This window comes from Ovis canadensis, chromosome 5, assembly GCF_042477335.2.
Source record: "Ovis canadensis isolate MfBH-ARS-UI-01 breed Bighorn chromosome 5, ARS-UI_OviCan_v2, whole genome shotgun sequence".
NCBI classification, from domain to species: domain Eukaryota; kingdom Metazoa; phylum Chordata; class Mammalia; order Artiodactyla; family Bovidae; genus Ovis; species Ovis canadensis.
The window spans coordinates 93,660,544-93,679,151 of NC_091249.1; the positions used below are offsets into that span (position 1 = coordinate 93,660,544).

At 41.5% G+C, this 18,608-nt stretch overlaps 1 protein-coding gene across 1 annotated transcript in view; it reads left to right on the top strand.

The window, feature by feature from the left end:
• The window catches only part of RASGRF2 (Ras protein specific guanine nucleotide releasing factor 2), a 254,831-nt gene that overhangs the window by 95,070 nt on the left and 141,153 nt on the right, over positions 1–18,608 (top strand). Inside the window, exons 5-9 of the mRNA XM_069590053.1 lie at positions 4,221–4,474; positions 9,910–9,989; positions 10,656–10,849; positions 17,394–17,503; positions 18,395–18,513. Of these exons, the coding sequence (XP_069446154.1) occupies positions 4,221–4,474; positions 9,910–9,989; positions 10,656–10,849; positions 17,394–17,503; positions 18,395–18,513 (757 nt within the window). The remainder of the gene's footprint in view (positions 1–4,220; positions 4,475–9,909; positions 9,990–10,655; positions 10,850–17,393; positions 17,504–18,394; positions 18,514–18,608) is intronic.

The following is an 18,608-nucleotide window of genomic DNA, read 5'->3' on the forward strand; positions in this document are numbered from 1 at the left end:
AGTCTTGGTGTTTCTCTCCCAATGGCTTCCTGACTTCTGCTTCAGAATTATCACACATGATTACTTCCCTGGAAAAGCTTTGGCTTGAGATTTCTTTCTGGTTCTGGCAATCCATGTGTGGATTCTGTGAGACGGATGCTAAAGGTGGACATGAAGACAGTGGTATTCTCCATGTGGGTTATTTAAGTGCTGCTGAACTTTCTGGTGTTTGTGCCACTTTTATATTTTAGGGAATAATTTTTAAATTACACTTCAAAAATGTTTCTTTTAGCTTTAGGCTTCAGTGTTTATTTAGAGAAGTTTATTTTTTTGAGCATGTGAGAAAACTGAGTGAATCAATACATCTGCTCAGGTTTCTGTTTTATTGTTGTTTCTTTCTTGTTTAACATCCACATAATCAGCAACTCCTTCCATCTTACTGTCACTTACAACTATACAACTTCTGCAATTAACCAGACCCTGGCACTCTCTGTAGTCTACTGTGTTTGATTTAAGTCATCTTGGTTTTGAGTTCCACAGTCTTAGTTGTCCTGTGTAAAAGCACTGATTCAGCTGTGTTAATATTATGTTAAAAGGTGCACAGTGACAGAATTTTATTTCTTCTTCACTTTTTTCTTATTCCTATTTTCCTATGCTAGGTAATTAATTATTCTCTTTCAGTTGCAATAAAGCTTTAAATATTGCTCAGAATTTGAAATAGAAAAGCTGCTCAGGACTAAGTTGCACTGTTTTCAGTTTTCAAGAAATAACAAAGTAAAATAAAAACATTCCTCTCTTAGAATTAGAAAATCTTTAAATTAAATTTGGTTTATGTTATTGTTACAAGATGAATGCTGTTGCCATTCTTTTAATAACATGCAGCTCCATATAAACAAAGATATCAGTAAAATACAATTGTAGTACTGTCCTGTTGTAGAAAATGTTAGCAAGTAAACAAGCCAGCTTTTGCACAGAAGGCAATATTGCTTAAGTAAATAGATTTTGTTTGTGTTAATCACTCAAGTCATGCCCAACTCTATGCAATCCCATGGACTGTAGCTAGCTCACCAGTCTCCACTGTCCGTGGAATTCTCCAGGCAAGAATACTGGAGTGGGGTGCGATTTCCTTCTCTAGAGGATCTTTCTGACTCAGAGATCGAGCCCAGATCTCCTGCATTGCAGGCAGATTCTTTTATTTAACACAAATTCAGTTGATTTTTGAAAACACTTCTGTTAAATGGAGGAATAATGATAAAATACATTTTATAGTTTCCTGTCTTCCTCTTTCATAATGGAAATAATTTTTAAAAAACCTTACTTTTAAATTTGTTAACAGGTTTTGAATTTAACTCTATTGCCCTTTATGTCCCCAATCAGACTGACGTCTCTGTGGAAAGGGATGTTTACCAATGAATTGTGCGTGTGTGTGTTAGTTGCTCAGTTGTGTCTGACTCTTTGCGACCTGTTGGACTATAGCCTACCAGGCTTCTCTGCCCATGGGGTTTTCCAGGCAGGAGTACTGGAGGGGGTTGCCATTTCCTTCTCCAGAGGATCTTCCCGACCCAGGGATCGAACCTGGGTCTCCTGCATTGTAGGCAGAGGCTTCACCATCGAAGCCACCAGGGAAGTCCCACAAATGAGTTAGATACTCTATGCTGATCTTTACAAATAGCAACATAATTTTTTAACTTCAGGAGACCAAAAATTGCAATTGGCTCACGGAACTTTCCTGTATGATTTCTCCAAATAATATGTATATAATTTTCTCCACATAATTCTACTAAAATGTGTTTTTAATTTTTATTGCTTGAGGTATGACAACTGTGTGAATGCCTATTATGAAAATTGATAGTGTGCTGACATCAGTTGGTAAATGAGACAGTTTTAAATATTGCAAAAGAAGAATAGTTGTTTAAATGCATGATAATTGAGACCATATGGGTGAAATAGTATGAAAAAAAGGAAAATAATCTGTTAAGAAGAAAACAATGATACTAAAAATGATTTGATAGTAATTTATTGCTTTCAATTATATATGACTTTGCAACCTGCTTTGTTGCTTAATCTACTGCTTAGATATAACAAATACTAATAAATTATCATATAATTTTTCTTATATTTAGAAAGGACCTCACATTTTTGGGTCAGTTATTTTGTAGATAAGGAAATGGAGCCCAGAGTTTAAGGTCACCCAGTAGGTTAAGTGGCAGAGCCTTTGGGTTTAGGATATGACATATACCTCTCTGTTTAGCACTCAGCATTTACCTGGGCATTTAAAAGATGCTCAGTAAATATTTGTTGGCTGAAATGCAAAGGCTAGCATACTTTGTCCAGTTGGCCTGTTATTTTTCAAATCATATCTTGGGGATTCATATCAGTTGTAGGGGCTTCTATCTTCCTACAACATTGATTTTAATTTTTATTTATTTTTTCCCCACAAGATAACACCATTGTGAATTTTTAGTGTGTGGTTTTGCCCATGTGGCTGAGAAAGAAAGTCCTTATAGTTAACAAAAAGCAGGTAAAAGAAGGGCAAGCCTGGTTGCAGATTTCCTGTGTGACTTAACCAAGAAATTTAGTTTACTCATCTGTAAAAAGAAGAGGTCAGATGAGCTGATGTCTAACACTTTTTTTTTAAGCTTAAAAAAAAAAGACTCAAATAGCCATTACAAAAGATCAAACCCGATTTTAAAATAGGCAAAGGACTTGAGTAGACATTTCTCCAAAGATGATACACATTTCTTTCAAAGACGATTCTTTAGAGAAATCCCTAACACTTGAAAAGATGATCAACATCACTAAGCATCAGGGAAGTACAATCAAAACTGCAGTATAATATTATCACACACCCATTAGGATGACTACTATAAAAAAAAAACCAAAACACCCAAATAACAAGTATTGTTGATGATATGAAGAAATTGGAACCCTTGTGCTCTGTTGGTGAGATTGTAAAATGGCTCAACTGCTATGGAAGACAGTATGGTGGTTCCTCAAAAATTTAAAAATAAAACTACCAGCAACCCCACTTCTGCATATTTATCCAAAATAATTGAAAGTAGAATTTTGAAGAGATACTTGCACTCCTGTATCCATTGCGGCATTATATGTAGTAGCCAAGAGGTGAAAGCACCCCAAATGTTCATCAACAGATAAATGGATAAACAAAATGTTATCTATCTATATATACATACATATACAGAGTGGAATATTATTCAGCCTTAAAAAGAAAGGAAATCCTGACACATGCTACAACACAGATGAAGCTTGAGGCCATTATACTAAGTGAAATAAACCTGTTACAAAAAGACAGATATTGAATGATGCCCCTTATGTAAGTTATCCAAAGTAGTTAAATTCATAAAAACAGGGAGTAGAATGGGAATTACAAGGGGCTGAGGGAGGGGGGAAATGGAGAGTTGTTTAACAATTATAGAGTTTGAGTTTCACAAGATGAAAATGTTCTGGAGATCTGTATGTGCAACAATGTGATTATACTTAACACTTCTGAACTATACACTTAAAAATGGTTAAGACAGTAAGTTTTATGTTATGCGTGTGTTTTTTGTACCACAATTAAAAAATGTTAATACCTGACTTTATGTTGTTAAAGAATAAACCTTCAATTTATTCCTTTCTTGAAATGTTAACAACTAAATATGTAATATTATTATATTCTGATGTCCTTCTGCTGCTGCTGCTGCTGCTAAGTCGCTTCAGTCATATCCGACTCTGTGTGACCCCATAGACAGCAGCCCTCTAGGCTCCTCTGTCCCTGGGATTCTCCAGGCAAGAATACTGGAGTGGGTTGCCATTTCCTTCTCCAGTGCATGAAAAGTGAAAAGTGAAAGGGAAGTCGCTCAGTCGTGTCCGACTCTTAGCGACCCCATGGACTGCAGCCCACCAGGCTCCTCTGTCCATGGGATTTGCCAGGCAAGAGCACTGGAGTGGGGTGCCATTGCCTTCTCCACTGATGTCCTTCTAGGGAGGCCTAAACAGCTTAAGCTATTGGAGAAACTAGTAAAGCTGAAGGAAAATATTGTTTTAAAAATCATCTTTTTTTTTTTTTTGCTGCTATCTGGCCCAAACCTGACACTCTTTATTCTGTGGTGGGCCCACCAGTGCTCCAGTGAAGGAGCACGATATACACGGCGCAGGATGGACACCCTGCCGACCAGCTTAAGAAGCCTGCCCCGCCCCTCCCTGAGATTCACTTCTGTTTCGCTGCCGCTGTTCTGTAGGTTCAGAGCTTCATGCGAGGGTGGTTATGTAGAAGGAAATGGAAGACCATCGTGCAGGACTACATTTGTTCTCCTCACGCCGAAAGCATGAGGAAGAGAAACCAGATCGTGTTCACCATGGTCGAGGCTGAGTCGGAGTACGTCCACCAGCTCTACATCCTCGTCAACGGTTTCCTGCGGCCCCTGCGCATGGCGGCCAGCTCCAAGAAGCCCCCCATCAGCCACGACGACGTCAGCAGTATTTTTCTCAACAGGTTTGTCTTGGATAAGTAAAAGTTGTGTGAAAAATCTATCCATAGTTTTTAAAGGAAGTTTTACTTCACTCGTAAAAGAAGTATAAATTCACCTGTATGAGCTTATGATATTGAAAATAAGAAAGCTGTCATTGGTGTTTCATTGTTGGCCCATGTTTTCTTATTTTTATCTTGGATATTGGCATCTAGTTATTTCTGTCTTTTTTTTTCTATTTGACATGGCGTTACCTACTGTTACCCCTCTTGACATCTTATCATTGTGTGTGTGTTGGGGAAAATTATCTCCTTCATACCCTGAGGGAAATGGGAGTGATTAATAGGTCTTCACATGTAACTTACACAGAAGTACTTTAGGAAGAACAAAAATTAACAGAGGGCCTGAGGATCTCTAGTAAATTTATTTTCTCAATAAATATTTGTAGTGCGTTTACTGCTGAGGATTCATCAGTGAACAAAGCAGAAGGTCCCTGCCTTCATAGAACTTAAATTCTGATGTGGGAATATAGACGACAAATAGTGAATAAGTGAAAGATGCAGTATTTTATATTGTGATTAGTGCTGTGGAAGAAATAAAGAAACAAAGGGGAGAAGGGAGAAAGGGGACTGCTAGGGTACTTTACTTAACATTTTAGTTATTTATTTGTTTCTGAGTGCTGCTTCGGCTTCCCAGGTGGTACTAGTTGTAAAGAACCCACCTACTAATGCAGGAGACATACGAGACCCGTGTTCAATCCCTGGGTTGGAAAGATTCCCTGGAGGAGGGTGTGGCGGCCCACTCCAGTATTCTATTTTACTTACCATTTTAGTTATTTATTTGCTTTTTAAGTAGACAAAAACCTGCATTTAACCATGCATTTACATGGTTAAAAAAATTAAAACAACGTGAGAACATCAAACAGCTTTGAACTCTGTCTCTCCCCACCGCATTTTCCTCACTTGCTATCTGTAACTGTTTTCATTAGTTTTCTATATATCCTTACAGTATTTCTTGATGTAGGTCAATCAAATTTGAATATAATCTCATTTCCCCCTTTCTAACACAAAAGGCAAGTACTTTAACACGTGCCTGCTGTTTACAGGTACGTATTAAACTTAACAGTATATCCTGGACATCTTTCCATATTTGATATATAAAAACAGTATTCTGTTTTTTAAAAGATTGCTACATGGTATTACATTTTGAAAACGTCCCATCGTTTTTCTATAGCCAGTTTTTAGAAAGACCTGAGTGATACGTTAACATTTGAGCAGAGACTGCAGTTGAGGAGAAGGCAAGCCGTGTGGCTGCCTGAAGGGAGAGAGATGCACACAGGGGAGATGCCCTGTGCAGAGGCCCGAGGCTGGAGCGTGCCGGTTTTGCTTGTTTGAGGACTGCCAGAGTCAGTGCAGATGAAGGGAGATGTCAGAGTGGTAACAGTTAAGGCGTTGTAAAGATGTTTTCTTTTACTCTAAATGAGATGGGGAGAGATTGGTGGGGTTTTAAGGAGAAGCATACCGTGACGTGATTAGGTTTTAAAAGTTCACCCTGGTTTTCTCTTTTGAGTATAGACTGTGGGCAGATCAGTTTTGTGGCTATTTCAATAAACCAGGTGAGAGATGACTGTAGCAGGGAGGCCTATTAGGTGGGGCTAGTGCAGTAATCTAGGCAAGAGATGATGGAGGTAGTGATAAGTGATTAAATTCTGGGTGTATTTTTAACGTAGAGCCAATAAGATTTGCTGATGAGTTTGAAGTGGATTTTGAAGTCCAGGGTTTTGGGCCTCAATAACTAGACAGATGGAGCTGCTATTTATTAAATGGGGAAGAGTGACATAAGAACAAGTTTATGAGAAAAGACCAAGAGTTTTTATCTCGAACTTCTCGCGACTGAGATGCTGTTAGCCAGATCAAGTGAGCAGGGTTGGATGTTAGTCTGGAGTTCAGGGCTGGAGGTATAAATTTTGGAGTCTAATAGCATATGAATAGTGTTTAAAGTTGTTTGTCTGAATGTGATTACCAAGGGAGTGAGTACAAATGAATGAGAGAAGAGGACCAAGGACTGAGCCCTGGGATATTTCAGCATTTAGAGGTTAGGAGTATGAAGAGCCACAGCAGGGCGGGGAAGGCAGGATGAACTGGAAGATTAGGACTGACATGTGTGCACTGCCCTGTGTAAAGCAGAAAGCTAGTAGGAGCCTATTGCACAGAGCAGGGAGCTCAGCTTAGTGCTCTGTGTTGACCTAGATGGATGGGATTGGGGTAGTGGGATGGAAGTTCAAGAGGAAGCGGATGTATGTATACATATAGCTGATTCACTTGTGTGCAGCAGAAATTAACACCACATTTTAAAGCAGCTGTACCCCTTCAAAAAATTATAATGAAGAGGATCTGCTAGGGTTGTAGGATATAAAACAGGAGATGGGTTGTCCTGGAAACAAGTGCAGGCAGGAACAAGCAACTATGTCAAAAGGTCAAATAAAACAATAACTGGGAGCTGACTGGGGGTTTAATGACTTGGAGCTTATTGGCAATTTTGATGAGGGACCAAAACCTGATTTGGTGAGAAGGGGAATTGGAATTAGAAAGAGTTGGTGTAGAAAACTATTTCAAGGAGGGTTGCTATAAAGAGGATCAGAGAAACAGAGTGGTACCTGGAGGTAAATAAAGAAATATAAAGTTGTGTGTGTGTGCATGTGTTTAGATGGGATATGGGAAAGAGAGGGGAGAATTGCTGGAGCAGGGTACTTGCGCAGGCAGAAATGGATAGAATGTGGTGAACAAGTCAAGAGCTTGACTTTAAGTGGGAGCATGGACAGGGAAGGAATAATACCTGGACACATCATGTGGTTAGGAATCAAGGATAGCAAGTGACAGTGCTGATGAGAGGGAAGTGCTGGAGTCAGGGAAGAGAGGAAAAGGTGTGAAATGATAATCAAGGTGAACAGGGCAGTGAATGGATGCTGCTGCTGCTGCTGCTGCTAAGTCACTTCAGTCGTGTCCGACTCCGTGCGACCCCATAGACGGCAGCCCACCAGGCTCCCCCATCCCTGGGATTCTCAAGGCAATAACACTGGAGTGGGTTGCCATTGCCTTCTCCAATGCATGAAAGGATGAGGGAAGTGTAATAGAACTGCTAGATATCAGGCTTGTGGTTATGACTTTACAATGAGACTATTCAGGATGATTTTATGTTATTCTTAATGGTGGTGTTGGAGAAGACTCTTGAGAGTCCCTTGGACTTCAAGGAGATCCAACCAGTCCATTCTAAAGGAGATCAGCCCTGGGATTTCTTTGGAAGGAATGATGCTAAAGCTGAAACTCCAGTACTTTGGCCACCTCATGCGAAGAGTTGACTCATTGGAAAAGACTCTGATGCTGGGAGGGATTGGGGGCAGGAGGAGAAGGGGACCACAGAGGATGAGATGGCTGGATGGCATCACTGACTCGATGGACATGAGTTTGGGTAAACTCCAGGAGTTGGTGATGGACAGGGAGGCCTGGCATGGTGCGATTCATGGGGTTGCAAAGAGTCAGACACGACTGAGCGACTGATCTGATCTGAACCACCTTCAGCTGCATAAGTGCAGGTATAGAGTTGGCAAAGGGTTGAGTTTAACTGGTATTAGTGTGTATGAGGCTAATATGATGAACTGAAAAAAGATAGGAGTTGAAGGTGTGTGCAAGGAAGGGGTTATAACTGAACCATGAGATCTAAACTGTGGAGAATGGGAAATGATGTTGTGAGGGGATTTTGGTCAGTAATAAGGCAGTGGGATCAATGGTCTCAGGTCCTGATGGTGGGAAGGGATCTGGGGAGTCAGGTTTCTAAAGATAATGAACTCGGAGGTAAGGGGATGGTCACAGAGCAGTGGCCCTGAAACTGAGGTAAGGGAGAGGATGCGGTTATGGACAACGAGACGGTCTAGAGTACGATTAAAAGAGTGTTGTCTGAGGTCAGTGGAAGACAAGACCTCTGGAGAAAGAAGTTCAAAGACCCGAGAAAGGCCAGGTCATTGGAGTGTTGTTTGTGTGCATATTGGAGTCACCAAGAATTGTTTCACCTGTTTTCTATTTAAATACCAAAATATGAAGGTAGATGTGTCAGTTAGTTTTCAGTGTAGGAAAGAGGAACCTCCTCTGTGATTGGAAGGAATTCACTGCTTATAGGATCCTTAGGAAGGGCTGGAGCACAAGTCAGACAGCAGGCCTGGACCACTGAATTCAAGGGCACAGTACCACAGATATAACCCAGAGGTTAGAAAACTACTGCTTCGGCCATTGCCACCGCAGCTGCCTCTCAGCTGTATCATACTGGTGCCTAGAAACTAGACCACTGAGGCTAGGCACTGAAATTGCCCCCGAGACACATGTGCATGACTGACTTTCAGTAACAGGAAGGTGGCCTCTGCTCCTGCCTTTCATGTCTTACCATGTGCATCTATGGGTGGGACTGAATTTACATCTAGAACCCTCTCTGCAAGGGACTCTGGAAAATGTAGTTTTAGCTCTCCATCATCTCTACCTAGAAGGACAATGGAATGGAGATTGAAGGACTGATCTACAATACCTACCAAAGTAGATTTGGTTGAAATCCTAAAACAACAAACACCGCTTAGTTAAAATTTCTATGAAAGAAAACAAATCACAGTCTACAAGGAGCATCTATCATGTTTCATGGGCCATTCACAGATAGTAAGGATTTCTCATTGATGTTTCTTGTTGTGGACTTTGACTTATAACAAACCCAAGTATGTCACTGACATGAATAATCCTGTTTTTGGTTGTGTCGATGTGTTAGTTCAGAAAAACCTTCAAAGGTTTGTTCCAGTAGATTGATTCTAGTGAGGAGAAAGCAAATGTTACTTTGATAACTCGCCTTCTTAAACCTTCTAGAAATCTGGATCTTTAATTGATGCAGTCTTCATTCTAATATATTTATGTAGGCTACATCCTTTACAGAAGATTCCTTTCCCTTTCTGGCATGAGGGTTTTAGGAGTGGTTATGGTAGAGGTCTGCCAAGTCTTCCTCTCTGTCAAAACTCATTTTAGTGAAAGAGAGAGAACAATGGCTGAATTATCATTTAGAATTAAATCTGAAGAGAAGGATCTTAACTAATTTTCTGATTATCAGCTGAAGTGCTACATCCTAACAGTAGAAAGCTGTTTTTATCAGTATTATAAGTTGATGAAGAGGGTTATATGACACTGATTTGGTGCTTACTGTCTTCCAGTATTTGAGGCTTAGCTCAGAATTTTCATTGAGGTTTTCAGGTTGTTGAAAGATAAACTGCTTTCTGGGGGCTGATATAATCCATGTCTTTATTGATTGTATGGTTCCAAGGCCCTCAGAGACATGTATATCATGTACTTAAGGTTTTAAGGATTCAGTGAACTTCTTTAACAAACTAGATACTTTATAGTGATTTAATTATATTATTTTTTCCATTTTTTTATAGTGAAACAATCATGTTTCTTCACGAAATATTTCATCAAGGACTGAAGGCAAGAATAGCCAACTGGCCTACTTTAATTTTAGGTAAGTGCATGCTTTAGAGAGAGAAAATTTTTTCTTAATGTGGTTGCAATAAAGAGTAAAATAGTTTCAATCTTATTCATCCTAAGTTATTTGAACTTCCCTGATGACCTGGGAGGAGAAGGCACTGGGAAGCCACTCCAGTACTCTTGCCTGGAAACTCCCATGGACGGAAGAGCCTGGTGGGCTGCAGTCCGTGGGGTCGCTAAGAGTCGGGCACGACTAAGCGACTTCCCTTTCACTTTAAACTTTCATGCATTGGAGAAGGAAACGGCAACCCACTCCAGTGTTCTTGCCTGGAGAATCCCAGGGACGGGGGAGCCTGGTGGGCTGCCATCTATGGGGTCGCACAGAGTCGGACACGACTGAAGTGACTTAGCAGCAGCAGCAGCATCAGATGACCTGGGAGCTTCTGTGGGCACAGGGACTCTGCCCTTTTGACCCTTCCCCAATGGCCCATCAAGGTTCTTTGGGGACTAGAGTGGGGCTCTGCCTCGGGGTGCATTCCACCAGGTCAGTCATTCTGGCATCTGCACTGGGCCGTGTAGCCTGATGCCTAGTGCCGGGAGCTGCTCTCTGCCATTCCTGCAGAGTGAGCAGTTTCTCCCTGTCCCATGGATAATTTACTGAGCACCAAGAGAGACGGCCATGTTTGCTTCTTCTTTCCAGCTGATCTGTTTGATATCTTGCTCCCCATGCTGAACATTTATCAAGAATTTGTGCGTAATCACCAGTACAGCCTCCAAGTGCTTGCCAACTGTAAGCAAAACAGAGACTTTGACAAACTCTTAAAACAGTATGAAGCCAACCCTGCCTGTGAGGGGAGGATGCTGGAGACGTTCTTGACATATCCAATGTTTCAGGTAAGTCACCCAGGATGTGTCTTATAAGTCATTGATTCCAGCTCGATGTGACTGACACCCAGTGTGACCAGTATGAGATGTGCAGGTGTTCCCTGTGGGAGGTTGTGACACCTCCTCTGTCATCTTGAGCTTGACCCTGAGATAAACAAATCTATGCCACACATTCTCTCCAGTCTGTCTAGTATTTGTAAGAAAACCAGGCATTTTTGAGACAATTAAATCAGTGATTTTTTTCTTTTTTTGAAAAGCAGAAAGATTCCTCACAGACCTCTTCCATGGAGTCTCCTCCTCCAGCGTGTTTAAAAATATTATTGGGTTTACAGAAATAGGCTGCTGTGCAAATGTTCCAGTGCGGGCTGGTTGCATAAAAGGTTCTGGGGCCGGGGGGTGGGGTGGGGGGTAGGAAGGACTGCTGGAAGGTGTCTGTTTTCCTGCCCTGTTCTCGTTGCTGCCGAGTCGCCCTTGGCTGGAGCTCTGCAGAGCACAAGGAGGACCTTCCCCATCACAGAGGCTGTGGGGAGACGAAGGAGCCAGAGCCCCTGGCCAAGCCTGGGGACTCCTGGCCCCTAGTCAGGTTGCTCCAGTGAACCTAGGGCTTGTCCCAACCTTCACTTTTGGGGGTTAGAGCAACCCCAAGGATCAAGTACACTTGCGTCCTTTCCTGTATCTAGGACTTCACCACTCTTTAGTGAGAGCTGCAGAGGCCAAAATGTGAATTGAATCTCCTGTCCTTTTAAAAAGTGTTGATTTTGTTCTTTTGGAAAAGCATCGAGTGTTCCCGTTGTGGAATTTGTGGGGCTTCAGTCCAGCCCTCCAGATTGTTATGTGGCAAACCGACTCTTCTAATCATGTGTGTTATGGTTTCTGTGGAGGGCTTTGTCCCTCTGAATGGGTATCTCTGACCTCAGCTGATCGTTCCGTAGCCTCCGAGAGAGATGCTCCTCTGGTTCGTGATTGCTTGTCTTAAAGTTTGTCACTCCCGCTTGAAATCCTGGAAGTCACTGTAGAAGTTTAGTAAGATTTTAAAAAACCAAAAGGATGCATGTGTAACAACTTAAGTATAGTGAAACTTTGTAATGCCCTTGTGTTTTTTCTTCACCATGGAACTGAATTGTTTAACTCTTTGCCTCTCTGAACAAATATTCCATAAGAGAAACTACAAAGAAAAAAATGCTTTTTAAAAACCTTATACAAAATTATAATTTGAGATTTTGTTTACAGTGAAACAAAATTTTATTCAATGTTCTGAGATTCTATTTGAATCTTTGGCAATTAGCTTTAGGTTATGATTAAATTCTCTAAACCCTGTCTGCCTAGCAACCCTCAACTCAGGTGGATAAACAAAGGTAGGGTTGTGAAAGATGCATGAAACATTCAGAGAGGAACCTCATTCCCTTCCTGAAAGCCCACGAATGCCTTTTCAAGTATTATTTCCCTTGCTGTGAGTCTCTCTGGTTTAAAATGCAAGAACTGTACTTGAATTTTAGGTCAGGTGTCCAAACAGTTGAATGTAGGGCCTTGGAAAGGCCTTTGGATTTCTTAAAAATGCTGAGATAGTCTTCTTCTAACCTTCTTTTCTCCTCCTGGAGTTTAAGCCCAATAACAACAAGTTGGCATTTTGATTGATCCCAGGGATTGAATTCCCATAATGTCCAAAAGGGACCATTGGATTGGGAGTATTTAGCAGACCTGCATGTCCTGCGGGAGAAGGCAATGGCACCCCACTCCAGTACTCCTGCCTGGAAAATCCCATGGACAGAGGAGCCTGGTGGGCTGTAGTCCATGGGGTCGCTGAGGGTTGGACATGACTGAGCGACTTCACTTTGACTTTTCACTGTCATGCATTGGAGAAGGAAATGGCAACCCACTCCAGTATTCTTGCCTGGAGAATCCCAGGGACGGGGGAGCCTGGTGGGGTCGCACAGAGTCGGACACGACTGAAGTGACTTAGCAGTTGCAGTAGCAGCATGTCCTGCTCTTCCTTCAGTCGTAGCATTGGGAAACTTAACTGAACCAATCTGAATTTCTGTTTACGTTTGAAATTGGGACAGTTGAGCTCTAAATATCTCCCAGAGCCTTGGCTCTCTGGGGGACCAGACTAGAAATTTGAGCTGGGTAACTAACTAACCTTCTAAGAGTCTCAGATCCCTCCCTCCAGATCCTAGAATTAAGCTGAAGGGTCAGATGTTGAGATTGTCTGTTTCTTTAAGACTAGGGTAACCAGCGGGTACTGGGAGAAGCCTCAAACTTAAAAGAATTTAGCCAGAATTGGTGCAACTGCAAGAAATGTGCAAATTGAAAGAGCGCTGAATTCTGCTCTTATTTGCTTCTCCAAAACTGTTTTCCTTCTCTGTAGCTATTTTGAACAGACCAAGAGCAGAAAACACTGGAATTGCTGCCCAAATGCCTTGTTCTCCCTCCTGCCTTCTTCCTAGGAGAGACCATGTAGAAACACTTGGGAGAAAACTGCCCTTTCTAGAAACTTGAAGGTTTTTCTTGCTAGGTTCATTCTATACTTCTTGTTCCCTTTTGGTTCTTTCCCTGAGGAGCCCTGAAGCGTTTGCTCCCTCAGATGGTCTCCTTCCCTCTGCATAAATTGTATTAGCAGTGGTACTTCTGCACATCCACCTTGCTCCAGCATAAGCTGGACACCTTGGGATAAAACTGGGGTGTGATGCTTTTTTCCTTAGATCTAGAGTGGAAGAGGTGACCTTAGCTCGTACTGCCAAGAGGCCACTGCTGAGTCTAGATAAGGAGGCAAAAGTTGATATGGGGGCCAAAGGAGGAAGAGAAGTAAATGGAAACTTTTAGCCTGTGTATATTTAGAGAAGTGTTATATTCCACCTCTTCTGGGCTGTTTGTTGAGTAAGTCAGTTGTTACTGTGAGTGAATTATGCTGAGCTATGGAAACATGGAGGAATTATAGTGAATTTATCCTTAATTGATGGTGCAGTGAATTTATCCTCAATTGGACTATTAATATCAGACAAGAAAGTTTGTGTTATCAAGATATTTGTTATAGACAATACGGTAGTCATTAACTTAATTTTTATTTAGCAAAAACAGTGGTTTGGCTAGTACTATTTGAATTGTCTTCAGCTGCTCATACGTCCATAGATGAGCAAATCATGAAATCTGCTTCTGACAAGGACAGTGCTATTAGAGGTCCTCCAGGAAGTAGCCACTTGCTGCTTTACTTACCTATTTACTGTAACTAAAGAGCAACCTAATTAGTGTCTAAAGGTGACAAGTATTATTTCATAATTGAAAGAATTATGATTCATCTAGACAATCCTTACTGTGATCCTTGGGTTTTGGGGTGTGTGTGTGTGTGCACTCAGTCGTATCTGACTTTTTGTGACCCCGTGGGGTGTGTGTGTGTGTGTGTGTGTGTGTGCACACACATGCACGCTTAGTCTTATCTGACTCTTTGCAACCCCATGGACTGTGGCCCACCAGGTTCCTCTGTCCATGGAATTTTCCAGGAAAGAATACTGGAGTGGGTTGCCATTTCCTACTCCAGGGGATTTTTCCGGCCCAACCCACGTATAAAACCCTTGTCTTTTAAATCTCCCATGTCTCCAAATTTGCATGTGGATTTTTTTTTTTTTGCTTTACCACCTGGGAAGCTCCAAGGTCTTTTGAGGGGAGAGATTTATAATCAGTTCTTGACTATGTCAGATGAGCTCTTTGGAGCACTGTCCATTTCTCTCTGCAGAAGTCCTTCGCCTGCTTTTTGGTAGTTTCAGGCTTATTTGTTTCTCCACTAGAAAATGAGACGGGCCAGTTACTTTCAAATCCATCCACTTGACACTTAGCCAAAGAGCTTCCTAAAGTAGATTTAATGATTGGGGGAGGATCATGAAGCTATTGACTGAGCTTAGTTTTGTGGATTTTCAGAACATTATAAGCAGTCAGGCTCTCCCACTCCTGCCCTCCACTTGTTATGAAAAATTGAGTACCTTAGCTATTGATTGCCTTGATTTTCTTATAGAACTACTAACTTAGAGGCAAACTTTTATCAGTCATGGCATTGTACAAAAGGGATATTTGAAAGCATACTTATCCCAGCAGCCTTTACCAAGAGGAATGGCCCAACCAGCTGTCTTAGTGAGAAGTTTATGGGGTAGAGAGGCACAAAGCCTCCTCACATGAGCTTCAGAGGAAGGGTTCTCTTGTGACCCATCCTCCTATAACTGAGGATACTGCACTTCCAAAACCCTGACTTGATGACAGTCTCTAGGACATGATCCTAGAGTATGAACAGCTGATAGATGTCTACGCTTAGGGCACTGCCCTCTGTACCCATGGGTAATCTGGGTATGCAGTAAATATTAGCAAATGACCCAGTGAAGGCAAGAGAGGAAAAGCAGATTTGTAGACAGAGCTGCCAATGCCTCAGGTCAGCATGAAAGGAGCTACCCACAGAGTCTTGGGAAGCTGCTTTACTTTCTTCATTCTTAGAGGTCCTTTCAAAGTCTGAGTAAGACCCTAGTCCCTGCAGAGACACCCACTAGACTGGTGTACTGGTCAGAACTGGGCTCACGGTTGGCTCTGCCATTGACTGTGAGGCCACTTTGGGCAAGTTATGGAACCTCTTCATGCCTTGTGTCCTTGTCCATAAAGTGGGGAAATGATCCTTATGTTTTGCTGGAGGATTGGATGCAAACCTCAAACTCCCAACCTGACCCATATTGGGCAGCATTATGGTAGGTATTGTTTATGCAGGTTTTTATTAAAATTAAACCCAATGCCCCTGCTTTCTAACAAGTTTTTGTTTATAAGCTAGTAAAAAACATGTCGAGTTAAATCAACATATTTAACTTGAGTTAATTCTTCATTGTATTGTATTAAATCCTCCACAGGGTTGGTAGTGTTTCTGCTTTTTTTTTTTTTTTGCTAGTAAGTCAACTTTTAAATGCTTTAATTTGCTTTAGAGTTAAACCCAAGACACACTGTAGAAATCCACTGAGAAATGTCTTTTTAGGCTGAACACCTGTTTCCCCTTAGTCTTCAACAGCGTGTACATGTGAGTTTCATTTTACAAAACTGCAGTCCCCCCACTGCACCAAGATCACCTAAACTCTGTGTGTGGTAGTGCAAACGTTCTTAGTTCTACCTTAATTTACAAGAGGCAATCCTGAAGGAACTCATTCTAAGCGATCGACCATTTTGCCTGTGTGTGTGTGTGTAAGGCACAAGTAGACTGATTCAGCGCAGGCTAGTGGGTCCCAATTGCCTCTTTCCAGGAGACAGTGCAAAGGCCCAGTAAAGAGCACCCACAAAGTGCTGGGGGCATTTATATTCAGACGCCCTCTGAAGTCAAACATACAGGTTCGGGGAATCCCCTGGTGGGTCCAATGGTTAGGACTCGGCGCTCTCACTGCCAAGGGCCAGGGTTGATGTGCAGCAGAGTGCCACAGCCGGCACACATCTTCCATTGCCGTCTGTCTCAAAGAGCGCGTTCATTTTCTTGAAATATGTGACAAGCACTCTTTCATTCCAGTTAAAAGCATAAGTCAGATCTGGGCCACTTGCCCATTACTGCCACCTCTTATAGCCTGTGCCCTCAGAGCCAGAGGGTGACAGGGCAGCCCACCACTGGTTTTCAAGTGGCAGAGGGATGGGGCCCCAGGACTGGGGTCTCAGCAGGGTACATAAGCACAACTCCCTTTGGAGTGCGTTCTGTCTGATCCCTTATAAAGCCTGAACTGCTTTTAAGAGCCCAGAGCCAGCCCCTTAAGCCTCAGAACAGACTGTTTTCCCTCAGTCGAGATGTTCAGACAGGGATAACTAACCATCATAGGCAGTGTTTCTGCTTTTGAGAGAATTCAGATAGATAGGCTGTTCATTAATAAAAGTATAAACAAATGATCTAATTAAACAATACTGCTTACTGCTAGAAGGATGAGTTGAGGTAAAGCAGGATCAGAATGTAATAAGGGTAAACATATCTTTTCCCACGTTTTGATTCTTAAAGAGAACATTGCAATAGAGTCAATTAAAAAATTGTAGACAAACAAATCTAAAATACAGACTCAAGTGACTTGCTGATAACTGTATCTTTTCCCCTATGAACCAGTTTTCAAAAATTATGATTGAGAAATATATGGTTATATTAAAAATCTAAAAAAACAGTTGTTTCTTTGTACCTTATTATCTTCATGTGTTCTTGGTGAAGTTTTCGTGTGTGTGAGCTTCGAAACATAGTTCATTTTAAATGTATTTTTAAAAAATATTTGTTTGTGGGGCTTCAAACATTGGTTTGAAGCCTAATATTCAAACTGAGTGGTCCAGTGGCTAAGACTCTGCACTCCCAATTCAGGGGGCCTGGGTTTGATCTCTGGTTAGGGAACTAGATCCCAAATGTGCAACTAGGACCCAGTACAGCCAAATAAATAACTATTTTTAAAAATATATTTGTAGAAGAGTCAGACATGTCAGAGTAGAGATGAGCTCTTCAGAAGTGGAGATGGCACAGTAGAGAAGGTCTCGTGTTACTCACCCGGCCCTCCTGCTCACGCTGGCCTTGGTTTGCTTCTAGATCCCCAGGTATATCATCACGCTTCATGAACTCCTGGCTCATACACCCCATGAGCATGTGGAGAGGAAAAGTCTGGAGTTTGCAAAATCCAAACTAGAGGAACTATCCAGGTATGTGAAGAATTTATAATAAAGGCTTGATATGGCAAAGCAGCATGTTAGTCTTTTGTGAAGACCTGATGTAGACTCTGGGAGTTGGTGATGGATAGGGTGGCCTGGCGTGCTGCGGTCCATGGGATCGTGAAGAGTTGGATGCGACTGAACTGAACTGAACTGAACGTGTATGTCCACGGGAACAAGAAGCAAGACGTAAGCGGCTTCTCAGATTCCCCTGAACATTAAATGCTAGCTTCTGAGATGGTCCTCAATCAGCACGCACATTAATTTTAACAAAAAAAAAGTATGTATATATATATAACATTTATATAATAAGTATAATTGTATATATATAAAATCTTTGAAAATGATTTTATGTCATTCAAGTTTATATAATTGAGATTAGACACATTTTGGTTTAAGTTTGAAAAGATTCACATTTCTTTCATTATAATAGGAGGTGGTTAGTTGCATTTTTATATTCATATTTGGTAAGAAGTTGGAGAATGTATATTTTTGATTGATCAGTGACTTTTCAGTGTTTCAGGCATTTCTTTACAGCTATGTTCCTTTAACTTAGAAGGAACAAATATAAATAGTATATATAGTATAAAGGTCTCTAGTTTGCTCCACCTCTAAGAAAAGGCATCCTAATTTCAATGAAAGAAGCAGTTCATAAAATAATGTGTTGCTTTCCTGTTGCATTTATAAGCAACAGTCCCAGAATACTCCACTTGCTTTGCTTTGAGTCATGACTTGATGAAGGTTAGAAGTCCAGTGTGACTTACCCTACATCTCCAGTTAAACTGATATAAGGTCAAACCCTTGCTTCCCAGATGGAGCTCTGTTGCTTACCTACTGGGTAATAGAAGATCTCTCTTTGTGGTCCTGTATTGTATTTGACAGGGTCATGCATGATGAAGTGAGCGACACCGAAAACATAAGGAAGAACCTTGCCATAGAAAGAATGATCGTTGAGGGCTGTGATATTTTGCTGGACACCAGCCAGACTTTCATCCGCCAAGGTAAGTCCTTGTTCAGCGGACTCACCAGCTAAGTGGTCTCTGTACCTGTCACGTTATCACAGGCAGATCCAGGAAAGCATTGTGGAGCAGGCTTG